The sequence below is a fragment of the Coloeus monedula genome, assembly GCF_965178545.1.
Source record: "Coloeus monedula genome assembly, chromosome: 4".
Taxonomy (NCBI): domain Eukaryota; kingdom Metazoa; phylum Chordata; class Aves; order Passeriformes; family Corvidae; genus Coloeus; species Coloeus monedula.
The window spans coordinates 58,268,362-58,294,105 of record NC_138784.1 but is presented as its reverse complement, the minus strand read 5'-3'; the positions used below and the strand labels follow the sequence as shown (position 1 = coordinate 58,294,105).

Here is a 25,744-nt window from a genome sequence, read left to right as displayed (position 1 = left end):
TTGGCTGGGAGGCGCTGATCACTGCTGGGGGATGGGGCTGGGCATTGGTCAGTGGGTGCAAAGCAACAATATTGTGCATCACTTGTTTCTCTTGCGTTTTATTCCTCTTTTTCCTATTATTATGACTATTATATTTTACTTTGTTTCAATTATTAAACTGTTCTTATCTCAACCCACAGGTTGCACCTTTTTTGATTCTCATCCTCATCCTACTGCGGGGAGGGAGGAGCGGGAAAGTGAGGGGGTGGCTGGGTGGTACTTGGTTGTCAGCTGGGGTTAAACTACAGTAAGTGGGAAAAAACCCCAAAACAATTTTGACAAATTAGGAATACTAACATGCAAAAGAATTTAGAGCTTCCTTTAGACATATTTCTCTCTTGCTTGTGGAAGTATGAAAAACAAAGAACTTGCAAGCTATCAGCAGTAGTTTTCCTGACCATCAAGCCCCAAATGACAGGAGCTTACACAATCCATGACACTCAACTTTATACAATTCACATTTCAGAAGTTATAGGGAATAGGCATTATTTTAAGAAAGGAAAACCTCAATGCTTAGTTTAAACAAAACACACTCATATCTAGTCATAGATGCAGCAGTTTTCAAGTGACCTTGTAACTTACCAGAAAAAACCTAGGCAATAAAATCTAAGTGCTTTATGGCAGTAGCACTGATACGCAAAAAAAAGAAATTGCATATACTACAGAATTTGGTTTCTGTTCTATCATTACAAAACTATTTTCTACCATGAATCGTGAAACACACAATGTCCTGTAGCTGCTAGAATAAGTGAAATTAAAGATCTCCATTTGCATTGAGGAACTTGCATTTCATTGCATCAGTAGATGTAACTAAGAAGGTCAAATAAAGAACATCCGTGAGAGACGTAACTCATCCTGCTTGCAACTTTCCAAAAGCTCATTATTTTGTTAGATCAAATGAGCTTTCTCTACAGTCAGGAGTGAAACTTTTATGTCAGGTACTGATCTTACACATACTGCCTCACCAACACCACTGAATGACAACCCTCCCCTTCCTGCCAAAAGTCCTAAAGATCAAACTTAAAGCCTTTCATTAGTGGTTCATTTCTTTCACTTTTCCCCTCTGTTCTTGAGTTTCTTCAAAAAAGCAGTCCACTCTCAAGAGGCAGAACTTAACCTTTTTCTCTTAAAAAGGGAATTCTCAACAAAGTCTGCTATCAATCTTAAATGCAGGGTTACTGCCATTTCTAATCTTCAGCTCAACTTCAAATTACATGGAAAATTTACTGCTTTTCAATCATAGCATACAACACAACCATTTTGAAAATAAAGAAATGCTAACTAAGAAGAAAAAAAAGTAAGGCAAAGATGTTCAGCCTGATACTTTTCCACAGGTCTCTCACTGCACTGAAAATTTTATTTATCAGGCAAAGTTTTAACTTTTTCTCAACACTGCCAATTTGTTCTTAAGCTGCAATTAAAACTTTCATTGACTACCTGCATCAAGCAAGTTAGAATCTTGTTGCCCATAGCAAATTAATGGAAGGAGGAACAGGTAATTACCAAAAGAGAGCAGAAGTTTGGAAAAAAGGTAGAGGAACAAAGCTCAGTATAGTCTGAAAAGCAGCACAGCATGTCCATGAATGTAAAAAATGCTGCCCCAGAATACAGAACTGTGCATTTCAGACTGTAATCACATCTTACAGTTCTGCTGAAACAAAAAGAAAGAAGCAGAACTCATGCAAAATTACTCTAAAGCACTTAAAACTGTACTATGAATAGCTTGATGCAAAACCAAGCACATCCAAATGTAAGATGAAGTGCTCTGCTAAAACTAGACCTGAAGGGCTGAGATTCAACCCGGGAGCTAAAAAAACTGGGAGCATTCAAAAAGTGACTGCACATAGTGCACTTATATAATACTATTTAGTCTCATTTTCAGTCGCGACTTGGGCACTTACCCAGAACCAGTGACGTTACTCTTCATTAAAATATATATACATCTTTTTCTTGGTAGGTCTCATTTCTCCAAGGAAGATGAGACTTTTTTGGGGGAGGGGGGAAGGGAAAAGGATGGAGATGTAGCATTTTTAACTAATCTGCTCTCACAGAACATGTTCTGGGAATAAGAATGCTGGGACTGGTAAAACTCTGCGACCAATCTGTGTCACATATACTACAACACGTACAACTTTGTAACTTACGGAAATGGGGCAATATATTGAATGAAGAGCATATTTTCATATATGTCAAAGACTTCCTCCAAGAGTGTTCATTTCTATTTGTTTTTTGTTTTAAGGATGGCTGGTGTCTCCAACATGATCCAAATTAATTACTTCAAATGTAATTGTCTTTCTGCGTTCCAAAATGATCATTTAATTGAATTCCATTCCATGTTGAGGATAATAGAAAATAATTAGGATCCAAAGAGATAAATACCCAGCATGATATTAGTTAATATGAGAACCTGGAAGACAGTGAAAAAGCCATTAAGTCTCTCTGAAAGGAAACAGAGCTTTCAAATAAATAAGCCATCCTTACAGCAGCGTCCAGAGACAGTGAGAATGACAGAAGTGTCCCACATATTCTATCACTAATAACTAAGGTTTCTAAATGGACAATCTAAATAAATTTCACTTTGCTTCAGGCCTTTTTCTTGAAAAAGAAAATACTGAAAGTCATTGAGAGCACAGAATACAACCCCACGTGCATGATATGCATCAAGAACACAGTTTAGAAACATATCTAAAAATACCTCCAGTAAGAGTAAGAAAGGGGATGTCACTGATTTAGGGGAATTTATAGATACAGGTATGCACACACAGGATAAAGGAATACTTTAAGGCAATAAATCATCAAAAGTTACTGTATTCTTAAAAATGTGAAACTTGAAAATGGGCAGACTGCAGAAATAGGAAGGTATCTACTAAGTCTTTTTTTAAGAGTGACCCTAAGAGTAACCCTTTAAATGTTACTTCAAACAGTAAATTCTGGAGTGCAGTAGGTGTATTAAACACAATTCTTCTTTTCCGAATACACAGATGAATATCAGAGCACATCAAAGTTTCCAGTGCTTAAAACAGTCTTCAGTATGCAGACGAAATGGAAGCCAGTTACCCAAAGACTACAAAGCCTGGTGTGAAGAATCCCCTTTGAAATAAAGCTTTTAAAACTTGCTTAAAACTTGGACATGGCTAAAGATAGCAAAGACAGCTCAGTATGAGCCCATGATGTGGCACCTACACACCAAACAGCGGCACCTTTGAAGATCCTAACCAGAAAATTTTAACCTTTAAAGGTTTAAGTGACACAGAACAAATACAGTTTGGTGACTCAATGAGTAGCCTACTTGATGGGTTCCAAAAGAATGCCAAAGAATTCATCTTGTAACTACTAATTTTCTTCAAATCCGAGAATTAAGATGCGTCTCTGGCTAATCAGATGAGACTCTGCTACAAGAGCAAAATCTGATTTGCACAACAGAAAGGAAAACTAACCAACATTTAGTAACTACAGCTTCCATAAGAGAAGGATTGTATGTTGCTCTGCACTACAACAGGATCTCTATACTGTACGATGATTGTTCAAGGCATTTTAAAATATGCAAGTGGGAGGCAACCTTAGTGGAGGAGTTTGAAAACACTCCAGAAAACTCTGAAATGAAAAAAGAGCATACAAGCAGAAACATTTCTCAAAAAAAAAAAAAGTTACGACTTCTCCTAAGACAGTATCAGCTGTTCCACTGGTACAGACTGATGAAGCAGTAGAGTAGAAAATGTCATTAAAAAGTGCATACACAAAATCTGAAAAATTCAAAACTAACTTTACAAACTGAATTCTTGAATCAGCTTTGGTTTATGTAATTTATGACACGTGAAACACACAGAGATGATCGTAAAATACAAGCTTTAAATGCCTGAATCACATACAGACCAATGGTATGTCATTCAGGATCCAAGAAATTACTACAGAAATATAGTAATATTTAGGACCATTTACTTCTAGTTACCTTGGCAAAAACTACTTAAGAGGATTTAAGATCAGAATCTTTTTTCCAAACAGTAAAGATTCCTTAGAAAGGAACAAATTTTTTTACACATTTTCCATTTGAAGATTTTTACTTTCTCGCCTACAAAATCCTGATATAAATGAAAAAAAACTTTAGAGATTTCTTAAATACTTCAATTAATTAAGATGATTTTAATTCTGAACTTATATAATGAAAAAGCATGATAATTATTTATCAACATACTGAAATGAAAATTCTAGTGCCTAGCAGTCTTTCAGAGTAGCCCAGCAGGACGGACCTACACGTACAAAGCGAGGCTATTTCATTCCTGAATCAAGCTGTTCCTAAATGGAACTAACTTTTGCAAATTAGTATCTACAGGATTTTATACAGAACTTTTATCAACACTTTTTTTTTCTTCATTTAAAGTAAGAGTTTCCCTGTAATTCTGAAAACACAACTTTTGGATATGGTATCCAAAGAAAAGAAAACACATGGACAGAGAACTCCAGAGCTCTCATACGTAAGCAGCTCCAGCAATCCTGTTCTATTAAAAATAAGTAATTTAGCATTTATTTGCCTTCTACAGCTATTTAGGAAAACTGGTCCTTAATTTGTACCTCTTTCTAGGACAGGGATCAGAAAACAAAACTGAAGTTGCTACTTGAAAGAAAGATCAAGGCAGAGATCTGCCACTCCTGAGATAACACACAGGACACCACAGTAAACTGCAAATCTTTGAATTACTTCAGTAAGTTACACAGCTGTATTCCCAGCCCTAATTTTCCAGGCCTTTTTTACCTTGAGAGGTACCTCATGCAGGGAGATTAAAACTTCATGTGATTCAGTATAAAAGATCCAGTGCTTTACAGCCTCCTTCTATGATAGCCTGCAGCATACTTGAGGAAGTGCATGACCTGAAACCTTTGAGACTGAAACATCATACTAAAAAATTATTCCAGCCTAGCAAAAATTAACAGTGCTTCCTATCCTAAGATTGTCTTCCTGGCTTCATCAACAGGAGCTGCAAAGACCAAATGAGATGTTTCACTGCTCATGCAGTTAACCTGACAGTGCTTGAAGCATCGTCAAGAGAAAATAATCAAGAGCTATTAAATACCAGCTCAGCTTTGCTATTTTTAGGCAACACTGAACAAATGAGTTAAAATAAGGCTGACTTGCATGTTCATATCTGTGTCTACTCAGATGAATCTGTAGTTGCTTTTTTCCCCTCAGACCTAAAGTACTTTTATCGTCAACACAGAATTTTTTTAGAGAACTCAGGAGTTAGCCATGCATATCAGATGAAGGTTAGTTCTCAGCATCTGCTTTTCTCTCCACTTTTTTCCAGTGACATGGTGTTAGGAAGTAATTTCTGAGCATTATTACAACTTTGGAGGGAAGGGAAAAAGGAAAAGTCAAGGAAGGAAATAAAAATAAAAGGAAGGAGAAGAGAAAACAAAATCAAAGTGGGAGCATTACCACATTAGGATAGCATGGCCTGTCAAAGTGACAGCATGACCAATGACTGCTGTTTTGGTAGCAACAAGAAAAAGCAACTTTGCTTCAATTTTACCCATTCTTGAGTACTACACGTTTCTTTGTATGGGATAGCTTCTTAATGTGCACACTTCCCCTGTGCATGCCAAAGGACCTACATCTGGGTACTACAATGGGAAACATAGAAGAGAGCTATTCAATTGAAACCATCCCAAAATACTAGACTGCGTCTATGATACAGTGAACGAGTACATGATACCATAATTACCCTTCATGGAGGACATCCTTTGTGCATGCAAATACATAATCTAATCTCTTCTCACTGAGTGGAAAAGGGGAAAAGAAAAAAACCCCACAAACCACAAATCCACACACAAACCTTCTCTGAGAGACATTAATTTGCACTCAACCATACTGTGTAACCTGTACCACTCTCTCCACTCACAGCAGAATGGGCCTTAAGTGACTGGTACTTTCACCTGCCAGGTTCAGTGCCTGACACTACTGTTGGAGTCACTGCATTAACCTTTTCTATTGTCCACCTCTTAAATCAGACCTGTAGGTCAGTATGTGGGGTTTGGACTAGATAACCTTTGAAGGCCCCTTCCAACCCAAACTATTCTACGATGTTCCAAACAGTCAGCTGACTTGATCCACTTTGGTACCTTCTGTGTCTGGTACAAGGGGACTTCACGATATCTAAGCCTGTGAATTTGAAGGTAGATCATCTATACTCAGCCCCAACACCATGGCAAGTGTCTTCTTAAATAAATTAAGAACACACTTATAAAAAGCATGTGTGAATCTCCAAATTCACTAGCTTTTTAAATATCTTCAATAAACCCCACAGTTCTGTTTACCATCTGCACCACACAGAAAAAAATAGTCTTAAATGTCACAGATGAAGCACATAGGGGACTATGACATTTAATTTTTTAGAAAGCCAAACCTGGGCCAAGAAATGAGCTAAGTATTAAAAAAAAAAAAAAAAAAGGCAATACCCAAACACAGCAAAATGCTCCACAATTCCTACAGCATCAAGAAAAACAGAGGGGCTTCTATAAATATTTATTGTAGAAGATTTGGTTATAATCATCTTAGAAAACACAGCAATTGTTGGGTTAATAATTAAGTTAACTGGGTTAGTGATGTCCAAGAACTTTAAGTTGGGTGTTAATAATTAATATCTTAAAAATACCCCAAAAGACAACACTTTCAAAGAAATTAAGATGTTTAAGACCCAAGAAAAATTTCGAGAATACTAGTGTATAATGTACCTTACACATGCGTACATGTCACAAGCCTTGAAAAAAGCACAAACTTGCCATTTATCCAAGTGTTCATCAATCCCCACCATTCTCAACTATGTTGCTCAAACTCCCTCTGTTTTAGTAATATAAATCAAGAAATAAGAAAAGGATTTTTCACAGTCAGGAAGTTAACACTACGATTATTTATATGAAATAAAACCAAAAGGAACATTTATTTTCTTAAAAGTCATTGTGAGTTTTGATTGGCATAAATAGTTTCCTACCCCTTCTTTCTGCCTCATGCACTTATTTTATTCGACGTGTGTTACAAAAACCCTCCCCTATCTCCCAAAATGTTCCCAGAAATTCAATTGGCAGAAATTTTCCTAAGGGTGCCAGAACTCCTGTCCAAACTTTGAGTGAGTAAAAAACAAATGAAGAAATGCAGCAGGGTTCTTTTTTTTTTCCTCCTAATTTCTCTCTTTAATTTGCTTTATTTTCTGAGCAAATGGTCCTACGTTTCCCAGTGGCCTATCAACCCGTTAGAAAACCAATCAATCAAACTCATCCTGCCAACTCAGCAGTCAGACTCCTGTAGTTCCCATATCTCAACACTGACAAATTTAACAATCCTGGGAATAATTCCTTTTAGGCCTTCCCAATCTCTAATACTTTGTTTGCTTGCAAATGCACCTTAAAATATTTTATGTTTTCAAACCTCCTGAAGTCAGGCAGCTAAGGTTCTTAGACATCACTAAGTGCTCAAATAACTAAATTTCACATCAGACTTCACATGAAACAATCACTATGCACTTAAAGACAACAAATCAGGACTGTGGATCTGTCAATAGATCGAGTGAAATTGCTGCACTTGACTCATGAATAGAGATGATAGATAGATAGATAAACATGCACATGTACTATCATTCCTGTCTAGGCTAACCAGAAGAGCAACTATACCAATTTGTTTGGGTTTTTTGGCTGAGGAACCTTGATTTTAGTTTTTTAATTTATTTCAAGGACGTAAATTTCTTAGATGTGCATGGTTTAGTTTCACTTCCTCCATTTAGTGAATGGTAACTGAATGCTGTGCACATAAAGCCTGACTTTTAGCCAAATTGGGCTGTGTTCCAGAGAGGCAAAGATTTATTAGAAATCAAGTACTCAAGAATTAAAAAAATAAACTGTGTTCCATTTCACTCCAGGCATAATCTCTACTCTTATATCAAATTAAGTAATAGTGGTCATCACTACATTACATCATATCATTAAATTCTATCAAATGCAAATAGAATTCATATTCAGGTTATTTGCAGGCAGTTCTTAAGTGCCATCATTTTGTAGTAGTCAAGCAGAAACAAAGTCAGCCCAACATTTACTAATAGACTTAATAAGGAATCTTTGTTGTATACTGATAACTGTATGTGAAGTATATATTAAGAAATGATAAATTCCCCCACTCTATGCTTTTCACTGTGTGAAGTATTCTGTTTCAGTGATCCATATTCTAGATATTTATTTACATCTGCTTCAGTACCTTGAGAAAATCTGTATAGCTGGAAGCAAGAATATGAAGTAAATTACAAACTTCACTGAAATCTTCTATTACTGCTATTTGGCCAAGAAATAATAGAAACACAACATACTGCATGATAATAATCACTATTTGAAATCCTGATTCTGTGATAAGTTACAGTGGTTGTTTTAGGATAGTGTATTTTAAATACTTAGTTTCTAATTAAAACAGTTATTATTATAACAGTTAACTCTGAATTATTAACCTAAATTTACGAAAGCTTAGAGATGATTGATAACACCAAATACACATGCAAATTTCATCTGATCATAATCTAGCATTTTACAATGTTAAAAAAGGTTTCTTAAAACAATACTTTGTTCCATCTGCTATCTTACATAACTGATACAGGCAGATTTTTTAATGGCCAGTAAATCTGTCTTCTATTCATTAATCAGTTTCATTTTTCTCTGATGTAATAACTGCACCAACTATTTCCCTGACAAAAACGATTTAAGTATACAATGGCTATTTAGAAAAGGTCATTGAACTTGGTCACAGTTGACTTGACATGCCCAACCTTCAAGAATCACACATCAATCTCTGATGTCACCAAAATTTCCTAAGTAAAACCAACAATTTTTTTTTTTGAAATTGTTGCTAGATACCATGTGAAGCAAACCCAAAATACATCAAGTATGTATGGGAAATTTTTAAACACGTTTCCACTATGTAGCTGTCAGCTTCCACAAAGCAACTACGAAGACAGATGTGCTCTGTGATAATTCCCTAGCAGAGCACTAGAAAATTTAAATTTAAGATTACACTACACTACTGCTTCATGTATTTTAAACATTCAAATATAAAAGGTCAGAGTATTGAAAGGAACTGTTTTCAGTCCTCTTTGAAGGTTAAGTCATATTGTTCAATATGACTGAAAAAGAGCTGGCATTTCAGTAATCTTGTGTATGAAAACCAACAACATATGGGACACCACACTTACAAAGGAGTGTGTCAGTGGATCCTGTGTGTGTCCTTGAAAATAACTGGCAAAAACGCCAACCCCAAATGTAAGTCAAAAGAGCACAATAAAAGCACTCTATAATAGTAGTGAAACAACATAGTAGGTATGGTTTTACTCAACTAAATAAACTTTAGAGTCTTCCTTTGAACTTCATCATGTAAGAATACAGGAGTGACAAGAAAGGAGCAAACACTGAAGAGATTGTACAGTACAGGACAGAAAAGACAAGACATCCTTAAATAATGTCAAAAACCCTCACACTGGCTATGAGTAGGTAAGAAGGAAAAGAAGATGTGACAGTGCTGTTCTCGACCACTTGAAATTTCAATGCTTTGCATATTAAGCAAAGTTCTTTTTAATGACTTTTTCTATATCCAGTAAAATTAAGGATATTAACATTCACACCATTCAAAAAACTGTGCAACAGTAGTTCATTTTCAACTGCAGGGACTTCCCACAAAGCTGCTAACTCGTGTCAACGCACATAAGAAGCCTGTGGCATGCCTTTTCCTATGATTGGGTGGCTTTGGAAAAAGCTCTGCTGGATTCTACTGAATAAAAACATTTTTACCTACAGCATGAGATTAAATTTTGTAAAAAATAAACAAATAGAAAGAATGTATTACTGTATACATGATCTGATGCATTTTTATCATAATACAGACATCTGCATGAATCAACATCAGCTGCATACACAAAAAATCTTAACTGTTTTTAAATTTTGGTAAGTATCTGACATTTGTGCTAGTTTCCTGCTGAACTGTAGCTCAAGATAGCTGCCAACTGCAAATTGCTTGAATTAGTATGGAGACACAAATTTGAAAATAACATGATAAATAACATGAATAAAATTTCCTTTGTGAAAGCAAAATGTTTGGTTGCAAACAGGAAACCTAATAAAAGGAATAAGATCTGATAAGCTGCCACACCTGTATGAACCATATATGTTTAAAAACAAGATGCTATTAAAGAATAACTAGAACATTTTCAGGTGAATATTAACTGGCTAAATTGTTTCAATTCATTCTTCTTGAACAAGTAGAAATTCTAACTATGAATGCCCCCTAAGTATTTGTTCTACATAGATTTAATTCTGTTTATATCTTTACTAGCTTCAGGAAGAGACTACATAATTTAGTTTTAAAATAACAACAGAAAAATCTCAGAGCTTCTGGATTTTATTCCTGGAACTGGGTTGTTTGTTTTGAAGCTAATCAAAAGCATATTTGCTCCACATACACCTAACTCCAAGAGAAAAAGAAGCAAAATAGCTGAATTTAAACATATTCAGAAATCTGGTGGGTTTTGGTTTTGTTGCTGCCTTTTTTTTCCCCTTTAAGAATTAAGTTAGCTTTCTTACAAAATGAAAACCTTTTCTTTCCCCCAAAGAAAAAATTCACAATGTTCAATATAAAAATTTCAAGGAATTAGTACTAATTCCTGGTGTAATCTAGCACAAAGTGATTCACTGTGTGTGATAAAATGCAATCTATATACAGGTACGTAATGAAATTATCTAGATTATAAACTGGCAAATTAGGATATTTGGAAACCAAAGCTTTTTATATTATTAATAAACATTAACTCATTTCTATAATCACACTACCTTCACTTGGCTCTTACTTCTGAACCAAAGTACCAGACCAGATCTGCATGCTCTTTCCAAGGTGTCAGGAAAAGAAATGGAATTTGAGGCTTTCCAAAGAAGAAAACCAAACAGAACCCCAAAAATACAAATGAAAGAGACTTCCCTCCACTAAATCTTACATAACATCTTCTCATGCCATGATTCCAGCATTAGAATCATTAGTGTCTCCACCTGATCATTCAAAAAACCCCAGCTAACCAACTAACTAAAAAAAAAAGCACCACCCCACACCCCAAAAAATCCCACAATTCAAAACAAAAAAATTCCCACCAAACAAACAAAAAAGAAACAACATAAAAATCGACAATGCTCCCCTTTTCCCTCCAGATATAAGCCCCTCTCCTTCCCCAGCTTTTGCAGCACATCTTCACACAATGTTAAACTCCTATCTCTTTCATTCAAAGACAACTCCCCACACGCTGTTTTCATACCTGCTAAGGGTTCCCAACATGACAATGAAAGAGTATTTATTTCATCCATAGCAATAGCCACAGATGACATTAGGGAGATATCCTAGTAATTTCCTTATGCTCCTTTTATTCCTCAAAGGTTTTATACAAACTTCTCAAATTAGTAGAACTAAGGTGTGCTAAGTAAAAGATGTGATTAATGTCTTGAGCTGTTCTGCACTAATGTATCAAGATAACATTTTCTTTAAAATATCCTTTAGAGAAGTCTCTTTAAGAGCATAATCTTCCACTCAGATCCTTCAACTTCACTTAAAGTGAATAGACTAAAGAAAAAAAAAAACATATGAAGTGTCATTTTACTTTGGGATTTTAACACTTCCATAAAATACATAGATATATAAAGTGCCTCATACACAGTCATCAGTTTCATAATGTTAAAATATGCTTGGAGTAACACTTGGCAAAATGAAATCATACATGGCACAAGTATTTTTCATGCTCCTGCTTACAAGCCTTCTCTTTTTGGCACCATATGTCAAGTTTCCATGGAATTTAACAGGAAAAAAAGCAGCTGATTAATCTTTCCTACAGGTTTCAACTAAAGAAAAAAAAAAATCACGCACCCGTATGTGTAATCTTAAAAACTGCATCATGAAACCAAAGAACCCAAACTTGGTTCAGTAGGTGTTACTGTCAAGGGCCAACACAAAAATGAGTAACCATTTTCTCAACTATAACTACTCAACTGTGAGGACAGCCTGTTTCAAGTCCTAAAATCCGAAGATCAACAACCACACGTACGTAAAAATTAACAGGTATATTAACTTTCCAGATGCATCCATTCAAATAAGTTTTGTAAACATTTACCTGTATCCAAGCGCTTTACAGGGGACTCATCATCAACCTCAGAATCTCCACATGCACTCCTTGATCTTTTCCTTGGGTGCAGAAGTGTCTCCAACCTTGGAAGGACTACAGACAAAAAGGTTTTGGTCCCTAGCTGTGGAGAAGTTGGCTGGGTTTCAGTGTTCTTTGCAGACTTTTGGGGGCTTATACTTTTCGATTTGCAGAAGAGAATGGATGTACGTCTGTTTACATCAGTTGATGACTCAGCTACAGCAGAAACAGTCGACTCATTGAGATTACTGTCAAGTAAATGTTCTGGAGTGTGTCCATTTATTTCTTTCTGAATGGAAGTGCTATATAATTCATTATCAAATTTTACTCTTTTGTAAAGCTTACTCTGCTCTGGATTGAGTTCTACTGGTTTGAGGGTTGGTGGTTCTGAATTAGTCTCCAAGTTTGAAGGAAGAGGTAATGCATCTGATGGTTCAAGTTTAGGGGGAGATTTATCTCCTGAAAAAATTATAAATAGAGTGTGATTTTTGAAAACCTGTAGTTATAAAGTCTATTATAAAACTCACTATAAATGTGCAGCCCACCAAATAAATTGTTGTCTGGAAACAAAGCATAACATTTTAAAAACAAAACTTGTCTAGCAACAATCTGTCCTAGTTAGTAGTTCCTACTTTTATACTGGGAATGTAACAGGGGTAGAGAAGAAGATGTTTATAGTTGGTGTTAACAATTTATACCTGGATAAGTACTTTTTTCCTCTCATGCAGTTATGTTAGTTTCATTAACTAAAAACTACAAAACTTATTTTTTCATTAGAAGTTGGGGTGGTGGATCATTATCTGTTAAATGCAATTATACTGCCATTCAAGTAAAATTTTTGATAATATACATTTTAATCTATTTCACCTTATCAATATTCACCTTATCTGCCTATGAAAAATTTTATCAGATAACCAGTAAAAAAAAATAAAAATTTTGTAACCTATTCTACTTCAGTGAACTAAAATGTGTTACAAAATCTACACAAGGGTATGATTTGTAAAGCTATTTTACAGTTGTGACCAGAAGTTTTATCTACCAAAAGGAAAAAGTAATAAAAAATGGGGGAGAAAAACCCAACACCCCCAAAACCTTGCATCTTGATTAGCCACTAGTTGACAAGTAACACACTTCACAATGCAGACTTGATAGGAGAAATCAGAAAAACCACCCTCTAACGTTTCTCTCCAGGCCCCTTCCCCCTGCCCCATATTTTAATTTTTTTTAATATGACCATGTCCCACTGAGTTTCCCTAAATCCATGCTGGGAAAAGACAATAGAGATATGACAGTGGGTGTATAAAAGTAGTTTCAGTTTTTCATTGCAAGTAATTGGAAAGAAAATAAACATTCTACCATTGCAGCATACCCTGATACGAACAGAAGGATGTCCTAACCCATAATTATCAACTCAAAAAGATGTTAAAACCCTTCTAGCTTCCAAAATAGAAGACAATACTTATTCTAGAGTAACTGTATAATACCAATGTACTATTTATGTTATCACATAAAATATTTAAACTTAGTTAAATTTTCTATGCCACCTGAAGAAAGGCATAAAATCCCCAAGCATTTAAAGTTCTCTATTTGCCGTCTGTTGTTTGGTTTTGGCCCAGCAATGTTCACTTGGAAATCAATGACTTCTAAGCGCAGAAAAATCTCTACCCTGTTGTTTAAGGTTTAATCAAATAATAGCATAGTTCATGTTAAAAATACCTATTTTTACAATACAGTGGGACTTTGCTCACATCATTTGAAGGCACGCAGGTATTAGAATTGGTAACTAATATTTCAGGAAAACAGAAGAATGAAATGTACAGTCAGATAAGCACATTTAAACTACCAGCAATCAAAAAATGCTATAGTTTAGAATCTCCAAGGTGACTTTCTTTGTGAACAAATTCTGATTTTCTTACAAGTAATTAGAAAATATTCAAAAAAATATTTAAGAACATAAAACCACTTGAGAATTATTTAGAAATAAAACCTAAATTTCATGGGGTTATTCTGGTACCATATTTTTCAGATGATCCGAGACTGGAAACTGACTTGCCAGGAGGGGTAGTTCACAGCTCTACCAAAGTCACCTCCTGTAGAGATCCTGGGCACAGGATTCTAATACTTTTCTTATCTTTTTTTGGGCAATTTGTTTTCTTTACTCGTCTATGTACCTTCCATTTGAGAACTGAAATTTGAACTAATTATTATTACTCTTCACTAGATCAGAACCGTAACAACAATACCAATCAGCCCTGGATCATGTCTTTCATTACGTTTTATTTAAAAAGCTGTAATATACTGTAAATATAAGAAAACAGCTACTGCTCACTTTGGACTATTTTTTTCACAAAAAATAGCTGAAGTGAAAGGCTGTGGCATAAAAAGGTTAAGCTACAAATAAGTTGTGGATTCATTCACTGCCAAAACTCACATTCCTAAAGGACTATTTTAATACCATCATCACTTGAAAATTAAAAACAACACCCAAATTAAAAAAACCCAATCCATTAAACATTTTGAGAACACTTAAAAGCCTCATAACAAGATAATGTGCTGATTCATGTATGCTTTCTCTAACAATGCTCAAATCTCCAGCAAGTTCTATGTTTGCAATTAAACACTAAGTTGCTGTTTGAATGGCAGTTAAGGACAATCATTTTATTGACTTCACCTTCCAAAAATTTTGAGAGCATCAAGCTGCAAGAGAGAGACCATTTTATTTATTACCGTGCTTCCACTTTCCCTTGAGCTCTTTCCTCCTCCTATTCAATGCACTTATTCAAAAATGAAACCCATCTCTAACTGTCCTAAAGAAAAAGTTTAGTTTCTTAGAGCTAATCATGAAACAAAGTCAACAGAATTCTTATTTGAGTGACAGATTTTTTTTGCATCATTTAAAAATGAGCAATAAAAACCTCCAAAACTCATTTAAAAGTTAAAAATGCAAATATGATATTCAAATATGAAATACGAAGTTAGTCCTAGCACACTGCTCTCACTGAAATCAATGGCAATTAGCCAAGAGGAGATGCAGTTCTGAGACAAATGTTTTGAGGAGGAAGAGAAGAAAAAGGGGAAGAGCTGGGTAGATACAGCTGACTTGATTCTACATGAAATTCGTTAGGTCTTATCAATAGTTAGCTTTATTTAAAATAAATAAATAAATAAATAAATAAACAACCCCAAAACCTACCCATCCTCCTCCCCAGAGTCTAGAGCAGAGAATAAAAAAGGCTAAAAACACAGTACAACAGCCAGAGTCCTCATTACCATTGACCAAGGCTCACATGATCCCTAATACATATTTCGACATTTAAGTGTATTTCCAAAAGTACAAAGAAATTTTCCACTCAGCCATTTCCAACTGCTTTTCCTATAAGATTGTTTCCACTTTCACTTTGTAACACTTAAGTTTTTAAAGCCTTGCTACCATGAAAAATAATGGACGGAGGTTTTTTTAAGAAGATCATTCTACTCTTAAAATATTTGTTGTGATTAAGCAGCTATTTGCATATTTCAAAACTAATATTTTAGTTTTAAAATCATTATTTTAAACATAACGAATATTAATTTATCAAACTCTTTAATTCCTATTATTATTCACATTACAGCACCTGACTGAAATGGTTCAGAACAGTACTCATTTAAACATGGTTTACAATCTTACCTTCTTCTTCTCCGTCTTGTTCTAATGCTGCACTTTCTTCTTCGAAACTTCCAATACCTGATTCTATTTGGGGAGCCTGGTTGTGTTGCTGACTTAGTTTGTTGCGAATAACGCTGATTTCTTTCTTTAACAGCTTTGCTCTTTTGCTCCTTGACCCACTGGATTTCATTGCACAGGTGAGATCAAGTTTTTCTAGCAGCTCTCTCAGCTGTTCTTCCAAGGACATATGTGCTCTGTTTGCAGGATTCAGTAACCTATCCACTGAAGTCAAAACACGTACAATTGAAAACATGTTAGCATTTCCCAGAATATTTCTCAGAATAATAATACCAAGAGGAGGAAAAAAAAATCACATGCGAAAATAAAAAAATACTGTCAAAAACCTGTTTAGATTAGTCAGAAATGTTGAAATATTTCCTACTATATATTTACTATTTTTCTTAACCAGTATTTTGCTCAAAAAAATTACATAGTAGAGCAAAGAAGTAAAAAGTCAGAAGGAAGACATAATTAATCATTCCAACTCTAATAGATTAATTCCTTCTTGCTAAAGAAAAGGACAAAATTACAGTTATAAAAGAAATGTGTTAATGATTCTCCTCCACTGCCTAACCTTAGAAAACTCACGTGTATGTCAAAAGAATAAATTTTAATTCCTAGCATTACAAACGTGCTGAATTTTTTAATACAGTAGGTTATTTAAAAATATACTGAGCTTTATGAACACTGGTAGTCATTTTCCATGTCTTACATCATGTGAAAGAAAGCAATCAACTTAAAAACCTTTTCTGTGTAAGTTGTTACATTAGGCTCTGACTGTGCCAAAATCAGAATCCAGATGGCACTGATGTCTAACGACAGATCTGGTAGAACAGAAACACCATAATCTTTCAAGCAGTGTTTTTAATGGGGGATGGGGAATCTAGTTAGCAAACTGAACAGCAACAATCCTAAACATCTGTATGGAACATACGCTCTGTGCACAATGAAAAATGCAACTTCCAAAAATAATCGAAAAACATCTTACCATCTTCCCAGGAGAAAGGCTGGGGTGACTCAAGTTTAGGCCTTTCTGGTAAGTGCATTCCAGTTTCATTGTTATAGCCAATTCCTTCAGCATCTCGCCTGGCTTGCCTGAGAACTACACCTCCTTGATCTCGTAACCGCACTGCAGCTCTATAAAATATTGTATCTTTTGCATTGTATTTCATACAGTTATCTATGATAAGATTGAAGTCTTCTTCAAACTCAGCGAGGTTTTTATAGCCTTGAGCTTCTAACCGTTTTCGCATGGTAGAGAAATCCATAGGATGTTTAATATGATCCAAATAGTCTGGAACCTTTGAATAAATATTTAAAACACAAATGGGTAAAACTGTCTTGTTACAGCCAAAGCAGCATTAGTTACTAACTGATCCACTTAAATGTATTTTGTAACACCTCAATACAAGAAATTCAAAATGTAACTTAGAATTGCACACCTTGATGTTGCAAACATTTGCCGGCCAACAGAAGTTTACATATTACAATATTCTGCATCTTGGATAACAAGTTGGAGCTCTACTGAGAGATGCTGAAACTACTTTTTTTTTTTTTTTTTTTTTTTTTTTTTTTAGTTCTGTGGTTTTGTGTACTCCTACTTCCAGGCAACTAGTGACAGGACAAGGGGACATGGCCTCAAGTTGTGCCAGGAGCAGTTCAGGTTGAATATCAGGAAAAATTTCTACACTGAAAGAGGGTGGTTAAGAATTGAACAGGCTCCCCAGGAAGTGGTGGAGTTGCCATTCATGAAGTGTTCAAAACAAATGGATGTGGCACTTTGTGATATGGTTTAGTTGGCATAGTGGTATTAGGTTGAAGACTGGACTTGATGATCTTGGAGATCTTTTTCAATCTTAATGATTCTATGTATAATAAACAGATGTGCATGCAGTATATGCACACACACACACACACGCACGTATAGCTAAGTCTGTCTAGTTTCACCTTCAAGCACGAACATAGTATCTGCATTTCAATTTTTGATACCCTTCAAATTTGCTTTACCAAAATCATCTTGTTGAAAAATATCAATATGTACCAAACATTCCATAGAAGTATTTCCCAGAAACTATTATGGTATGTAAACATGCAAAGGCTTTCACAGCAGTAAACTGTAACTCATAATGTTAATTATCAGAATAAAGATTAAAAGGTAACACTGTTTCTAACTCTGCATGTAATGACTCATTTCTTGTACTTAAGTGCCACCAAGCCATACATAAACACCAGGAAACACAGCTGCAAACGTACCTCTTTAAGGTTCACTGGCTGAGCAAATATTCGAGCAGAATCCTTTTCCTGCAGCTGATCCAGAACCGATCGCAGAAGGACAGTGAATGGAATAAGCTGAAGTTCCATAGTAACCTGCTCAATCTTGACCTAAAGAAGTAACAGTTATCCAATTGAGCATTTTTCATTAACAATCTGTATTAAAGTTGTTTTGCAGCAATAGTATAGTATTTTAGATAAGAAATAAAATATAAATACATTTAAATAAATTAGTTCAGTACTACTTTCAGTATCATCAGCTGGCATTTGTCTGACATAGGTTTTCAGCTAATGATTTTATAAGAAAAAAATCATTCTCATTCCTACAACTCCAGCTTCCCAGAACTCAAATTTGTATTTTATAGGTAAGAATTCTGTTACACTTTTACATGTATTTTTTTTGAAAAGATGTTACAAAATAACAGCTTCACAATTCACCAACAATGTGAAAATAGTAAGAATTTAAAAGTAACATGTTTCAAATTAAATTTCAGTTATACTGCTAAGTTCAAAGTTTAAAAAGAGAATCTGATTTACAGGCTACATAGGACCAAAACAAAGAGTAATTGGAAAGACAATGTTCTACATAAATTCCAAGAAAATAATTTCAAAAAACAGAATCAACATCTTCAAATAGTTGAACGTCCTTCAGAATTTTCATTATTTTTGACACTATTTCAATTCCTCTGTAGCTTAATTTTCAGGCCATCTAAAGAGTCATCAGTAATGCAACAGTCTTGCTATGACAAAAGTAAATTAATGAAAAACTAAAGCTGTGTGTATATACATATAAAAAGTCAATGAAGTATAAGCAAACACACATACAGAAAATACATGCATATAAATAATAATACATGTGTATAGCAAGCAATATGTGAATGAACATGAATGATGCATAGAATTCCAGAAAACCCTCCAGAATGACAAATTTTATAAGCTTGAAATGAATGTTCACAGTTTGCGAAAGTCAAAACAAAATGGTGTTTTCATAAATAAGGACCATTAAAAACTCCTAAGTGCAAACATTTTGCTTTCACAGTTTCATATAAAAGTTTATCTTTCTGCATTACCATTTCTTCAAATCTCTTCTCCTGGCAGTGTTAACTGTAGAATGTCGTAGGACTTCAGATACAGCTTCTTTTTTTTTTTTTTTTTTGGGACAGAAGGATAAAGTACATGGATCTGTATTGGGAAAACCTGAATAGATCAAATCTTCTACAGTTCTTCAGAAACCAATCGTTTTTCCAAGTCTAACAGAATGTCTTGTTAAATAATTTCTCTATACCAATGCACACAGCATGTGCAACAAACGGAAGGAGCTAGAGGTCACAGTGCTGCTCAAGAGCTCTGCCCTAATTTCCATTACTGAAATTTGGTGGGATGAATACCATGACTAGAGTGTGACTATGGATGGCTACAAGCTGGTCAGAAGGGCAAAGAGGGGAGAAAGGAGTAGCGGGGTTGCCCTTTACATTGAGAAACTAATATATTGTGAAGAGCTGTCTCAAAAAAAGCCATGAGCAGGTTGAAAGCCTAAACACTGAGGTGAGTGAGGGAACTATATTGTTGGCATTTATTTCAGATCTAGGGGAGCCTACTGACAAAGCCTTCTTGCTCCAGCTACAGCAGGCATTACTTTCACAGGCTATTGTCCTACTGGGGATTTCAACCACTCTGACATCTGGAAAAGTAGCATGACAAGCTGTAGGAATGCATTATACAGATAATTTTGCATGGCAAGTAATAGACAGCCCTACCAGATGGAATGTGATAGAGGATCTGGTGGTCACCAATGCAAGTGAGCTAATCTGAGACGTCAGGACTGGAGGCAGCCAGGGCTGCAGTTATCACACATGGATGGAGTTCATACTCCTCAGAGATACGGGTCAGGTGAAGAGTAAAATTAGCATCCTTAATTTTAGGAAAGCAAACTTCCAGCTGTACAAGGCATTTGGCCATAGGATGCCATGGGAGACTGCCCTCAGAGAGAAAGGAGCAAAACAGAGCTGGCAGCAGATCTTGAATGTGTCTTAAATAAAACACAAAAGCTCTTGATACCTAGGTTTAAGAAATCAGGAAAGTAAGGCAAGAGACTGGCAGGGATAAGTTGAAACTTGACTGATCAAACTAACAGGCAAGAAGTGCACAGGCAGTGAAAGCAGGGACAGGTACTCTGGAAAGACTAGAGGGATGCTGTCTGGTAGCCAAGCCACCCTGCGTGATACTTGCAAAGTCATGGCAATGAAGTGAAGACCCAGGTGACTGGAAAAAGAGAAACATTGCACCCACTTTTCAAAAGGCTAAAAGGATGACCGTGGGAACTACCAACCTGTCAACCTCACATCTGCTCCTGCAAACATCATGGAACAGACCCTCCTAGAAGCTATGCAAAGCTTCCATGTGGGGGACAAGGAGATGATTTGAGACAACCTGCACAACTTTACCAAGGGCAAGTCCTGCCTAACCAACCTAGTGGCTTTCTATGATGGGGTAACTCTATCAGCAGACAATGGAAGAGCTATGGTTGTCATCTATCTGGACTTCTCTAAGGCCTCTCACATGGTCCCCAACAACATCCTTCTCTCTAAACTGAAGAGAGATGAAGATTCTCTAAACTGAAACTGATGAAGATTCAATGGGTGGACTGTTCCATAGGTAAGGAATTGGCTGGATGGCTGCATCCAGAGAGCAGTGATCAACAGCTCAGACTTAGGATGGAGATCAGTAATGACTGGTGTCCCTCAGGGGTCTGTACTGGAACCAGAAGTGTTTAAGACCACAGGATCAAGTGCACCCCCAACAAATCTGCAGATGACACCAAGCTGAATTGTGCAGTTGACACATCTGAAGGACAGGATGCCATCCAGATGGACCTGAACAAGCTCAAGAAGTGGGCCCCATGGGAATCTCATGGGGGTCAACACTGTCGAGTTCCAGGTCCTCCTGCACCTGGGTTGTGGCAACCCCAAGTATCAATCCCGACTGGGGAATGAACAGATCCAGCCCTGTCAAGAACTTGAGAGCAACGGTGGATGAAATCCTCAATATGAGCCAGCAGTGTGCGCCTGCAGCCCAGAAAGTCAAAGGTATCCAGGGCTATATCAAAAGAAGTGTGCCCAGCAGGTCAAGGGAGGTGATTCTGTCCTTCTATTCTGCCCTCGTTTGACCCCACCTGGACTGCTGCATCCAGCTCTGCAGCCCCCAACATAAGGGCATAAAGCTGTTGGAGTGAATCCAGAGGAGGGCCACAAATATGATCAGAGGACTGGAGCTCTCTTCTGAAGAAAGGCTGAGAGAAATGGGGTTGTTCAGCCTGGAGAAGAGAAAGCCCAAAGGAGACTTTATTGCAGCTTCTCAGTAGTTAAAGGGGGTTTATAAGACAGATGGGGACAAACTGATTAGTAAGGCCTGTAGTGACAGGACAAGGAGTAATAGTTTTAAACTAAAAGAGGGTAGATTCAGACTACATATAAGGAATAATTTTTTTAAAGTGAGGGCGAAGCATTGGAACCACAGGTTGCCCAGAGAGGTGGTAGATGCCTCATTCCTGGAAAAATTAAAGGTTAAGTTGGATGGGGCTTTGAACAACCTCATATAGTTGAAGATGTCCCTGTTCATTGAAGAGGAGTTGGACTACATGATCCTTAATGTTCCTTTGAACTCAAGCCATTCTATGATTCTATGAAAATTTTACATATTTTCAATAGTTTGAATGCACAGCATGCATGTATATTACTTGACCCTATGTGAGGATTAAAATACAGCAGTCCTTCTACTGAAAAAACTGTGTGTGAGAATACTTAAATTATCTTTCCTTCAGAAAAGTTTCACCAAATTAAAAGGTGCGCCATTTACCTGTTCTCTTTTTAATTTTTCACGTTTACGTATAAGTTCTATCAATAAACGTGCTCTTTCAAGATCGTGGCGCAGCCTTTGCCAGTACTTCAATTTTTCTTTTAAGGCTTGCATTTCTTCATCATCTTCTCTCTAAGAAAAGAATCAAAATGTTTTCATGAAATGAAAAATGCATACCTCTTTTTATACAATACATACAATATATTATATTATACAATATAATACAATATACAATATATATACAATATATATATTATATACAATAATATACAATATTATACAATTGTTCTGTACAATTACAGAACGTATGCATGTGAAGGGAAAAACTACCGTCTTGTAGTTATGGCACTTGGTCATAAGCTTCATGCTGCAAGAAGAGAAAACTTGTGGTCAGGGTATTTTCCAGAGTTACTCAAGGGTCTAATTGAAAATAAAATCTAAACTGGACAGCAATCCTGTGGCAAAGGCTACTGACATCAGAAGAAGCAACATAGCAAACAGCAACCTAGAAATCCAACAAGCTGCAAACTACAATACAACATTTTTGCATCAAAATCCAAACTAGGTGAACACCATCAGTTTCTTCAGGAACTCCAGCCTGGTAGAAACAAATTATTCATGTGGTCATCACAGTCCATGTCCCCCACACCCAGCAGAACTAGGACACACTTGTAACAAAACAAAGTAATTATGGCTTGTGAGGACGGGAGATGAAAAGCTGTTTATTAGATAATACAGTAACTTCAAATGGTACTGCAGGTGAATAATGTAGCAATACACCCTTTTGGAAAATGGATGGAAGAATTTAATTTACGCATTTTTCAGAGTAAGTAATGTTTGAACATTTGCATTATTTAGATTGATTTGTACATACAAAACCCAGTGATTGTTTCCCTTTACTATTTTTCATATAGAAAAGGGAGGATACTGGAATTCTACTTATAGGATTCAAATGGTATTCGTAATTCACCAGGAAAGAGGACATAAAGAAACAGAAGTCCTGATATTAGCACCAAGTACACAAAAGAAACATCTGCTTTGGAAAATTATTACATTTGAAAAATGAGTATTTTATAAAAGCATCTCTGAGAGATATCCAAAACTTTGCATGCTTGCCCGTAACTAGCATAATGCAATATACACTTGATAAGTCATCTTGGAGGGAGGGTGTTCTAAAAGCTAAAATTAAAACAGTAAATTCCATAAGCTATAAAATATAGAAGACAGAGGTATTAAGCAAAGTGCCTAAGCAGATGAACAACAAACAACACCACAAATTATTACACTGAAAGCCATAAATTCCTTAAGAAAAGGATAATTTAGAAGTACCACAGGTCCACTAAAAGAAGCTTGTCCAGTTTTTCAGACAGCTGGCTCTAAAAAGAAAACTACAAAACCTGGAAGTTTAAAAACATTATCTAATAGATTTGCCAGTGCTATAATTCTATCATCTGCGTTTTATTTTATTGCTTTATATACTTTGCAGAGATAAAGCTTAGTTCATTTGAATCTCTGACTTCACTGAAGTTGGAAATACTTAAAATATCAACTATCTCTGTACTAGAATATACCAGTCTGGAGATAGCAGTTTGTTCCTCTTTTCTATGAGAAAAAAAAAACCAAACCAAAAAGAAAAACAACCTAAAAACTAGAGCTAGAAACTTCTAGTTCCCTTTCCCAATGACTATTACAACTGACAGTCATAATTTCTTTTAAAGAGTTAAATCTTGACATAAACAGAACATAATTTAACTGCTGGGGTCAAATAGTTCAAAGTAAACTCTGACAAAAAAGAATATTAATATTTTCAATTCCATAAAATTCTCAAGAGACTAACTGAAATAAGAAGTCTACACTGCCACTAATTGCTGCTCTTCTACACCCCTTCATCTCTGAGTATAGACCCCATGTGTGGAAAAGCAACCTAACTCTTAACTGACTTAGCTGTACTATTTTTTCACTTCTACTGTTTTTCAGAACCAAAATTAAATTGTGGTGACTGCCAGAAGTAGAAGGCTTGTCATCCCTTTGGTTGCAACCATTCAGAGTCTGCTCTTTTGCCCTATGTAACTGTGCAATTTAAGAAACTGGAGAACCGAGCCTGATGAAAGCTAAGTCAACAAAGCCATACTAGTTTTAGGGTGGGTCAGGAAACTTAAATACAGCAAGAAAAACTGATGGTACAGCAGGCTTTAGGGTAGTTTATTAGAGACTTAAGTATTTGGCTAAACCTCAAGGTGCAGTTGCACTCAAATAAAATAAAAATCTTTTACCTGAATCAGTTGTTTCACCAATTTCATTCCACAGAATAGGTATATACTTGTCAATATGCGGATGTGACTCAAAATATCAAGAGCACCCTGTTTGCCCTTTATTTTTTTTGTACACATACACTACCTTTCTAAATGGCACTTTGGCTTGGGGATCAATAGCAAGCCTCCAATCTTTTGACACTTCTGTGCAAAGTAATGTTGGCAGTTTACAGCTTAATAGCTAAGATAACCCTCCTCTGCCCTAATCTATTTACTATGTGACATACAATAGATACCTTAATTAGATTAAAAGATCCAGGCAAGCTGAAGACAGTGTGATGGAGTGGTTTTCAACAACCAACCAGTAAAAACTTAAGACAGAAAGAGTTCCTTTCAAAATTTTATTAACTTTCTGGTAGGAAAGTTCTTCTTCTTCCACGTCTTTCTTTCTCTGTAACTGTCCTGAGAGCCACCAAGTTTCATTTGGCTGATGACACAAGAAAATTTCATAAAGAAACTCTTGTTTGGAGAGGGACTCTTCATCAGGAACTGTACTAATAGGACAAGGAGCAATGAGTTCAAACTGAAAGAAGGGGAATTTAGATTAGATATTAGGAAGAAATTCTTTACTCTGAGGGTGGTGAGACACTGAAACAGGTTATCCAGAGCAGCTGTGAATGCCCCATCCCTGACAGTGTTCAAGGCCAGGTTGGGTGGGGCATTGAGCAACCTGGTCTAGTGGAAGCTGTCCCTGCCCATGGCAGCAGGGTGGGAACTAGATGATCTTTAAGGCCCCTTCCACTCCAAACCGTTCTGTAAGTCTATGATTTTCCAATGTACTTAGTTCTTGCCGAACATAGTATTACCTGGAAAAGCTAAAACTTACACATTTATTATGATGCCATGATGATTTTTCACCTTTTCTTCAATATACCTTTTATTTATCCTCAGTGCTCTTAGCATGCATACTTGTAATTCCGTAAGTCCGATAACTTAGCATAGTCCTAGTATTCTGTTAAGCCAGGAGACCAAACATCCTGGAAGCGTCACAGATGGAGGCTGGAAAGCCCTAGACTGTCCTGAGAAACCAAGGTCCTCTCTAGAACACATCCTGTAAACTAAGATTAGGCCCATCCAGGGGGGAATTCCTTGGGATGGGGGGATACCACACTAATCACTCAAGCCTCTCATTAGAGAATCTTTGACAGATATGCTCATTTGCAAGGTCTATAAATTGTATACACGATCTATCGAGTGGGTGCATGTCGGTGCATTCCACCTTGGCAAAGTGGTGTACCATAAGGATCCTTATTAAATACCGAGCTAAAAACCCTTTTTTCCCTTAACCGTGTCTGGCTCTCAATTTTTAAGACCAGGGAAAGGCATCAATCAATACTGAGGGAAGAGGGAAACATTTTTAAGTCTAC

At 36.1% G+C, this 25,744-nt stretch overlaps 1 protein-coding gene across 4 annotated transcripts in view; it reads right to left on the bottom strand.

Moving 5' to 3' along the window:
* Positions 1-25,744, bottom strand: part of BRD1 (bromodomain containing 1) — a 60,498-nt gene that overhangs the window by 13,884 nt on the left and 20,870 nt on the right. The window contains exons 4-9 of one of the 4 annotated variants that reach the window (XM_082280569.1): positions 22,066-22,197; positions 18,193-18,321; positions 16,928-17,240; positions 15,901-16,161; positions 12,204-12,692; positions 2,244-2,446 (exon numbers count right to left, since the gene is read on the bottom strand). In XM_082280569.1, coding sequence (XP_082136695.1) covers positions 2,430-2,446; positions 12,204-12,692; positions 15,901-16,161; positions 16,928-17,240; positions 18,193-18,321; positions 22,066-22,197 — 1,341 coding nt within the window. In that variant the 3' untranslated portion in view covers positions 2,244-2,429. Of the gene's footprint in view, positions 1-2,243; positions 2,447-12,203; positions 12,693-15,900; positions 16,162-16,927; positions 17,241-18,192; positions 18,322-22,065; positions 22,198-25,744 lie in introns of those variants that run through there. The other 3 variants (XM_082280566.1, XM_082280567.1, XM_082280568.1) reach the window with 3 other exon arrangements.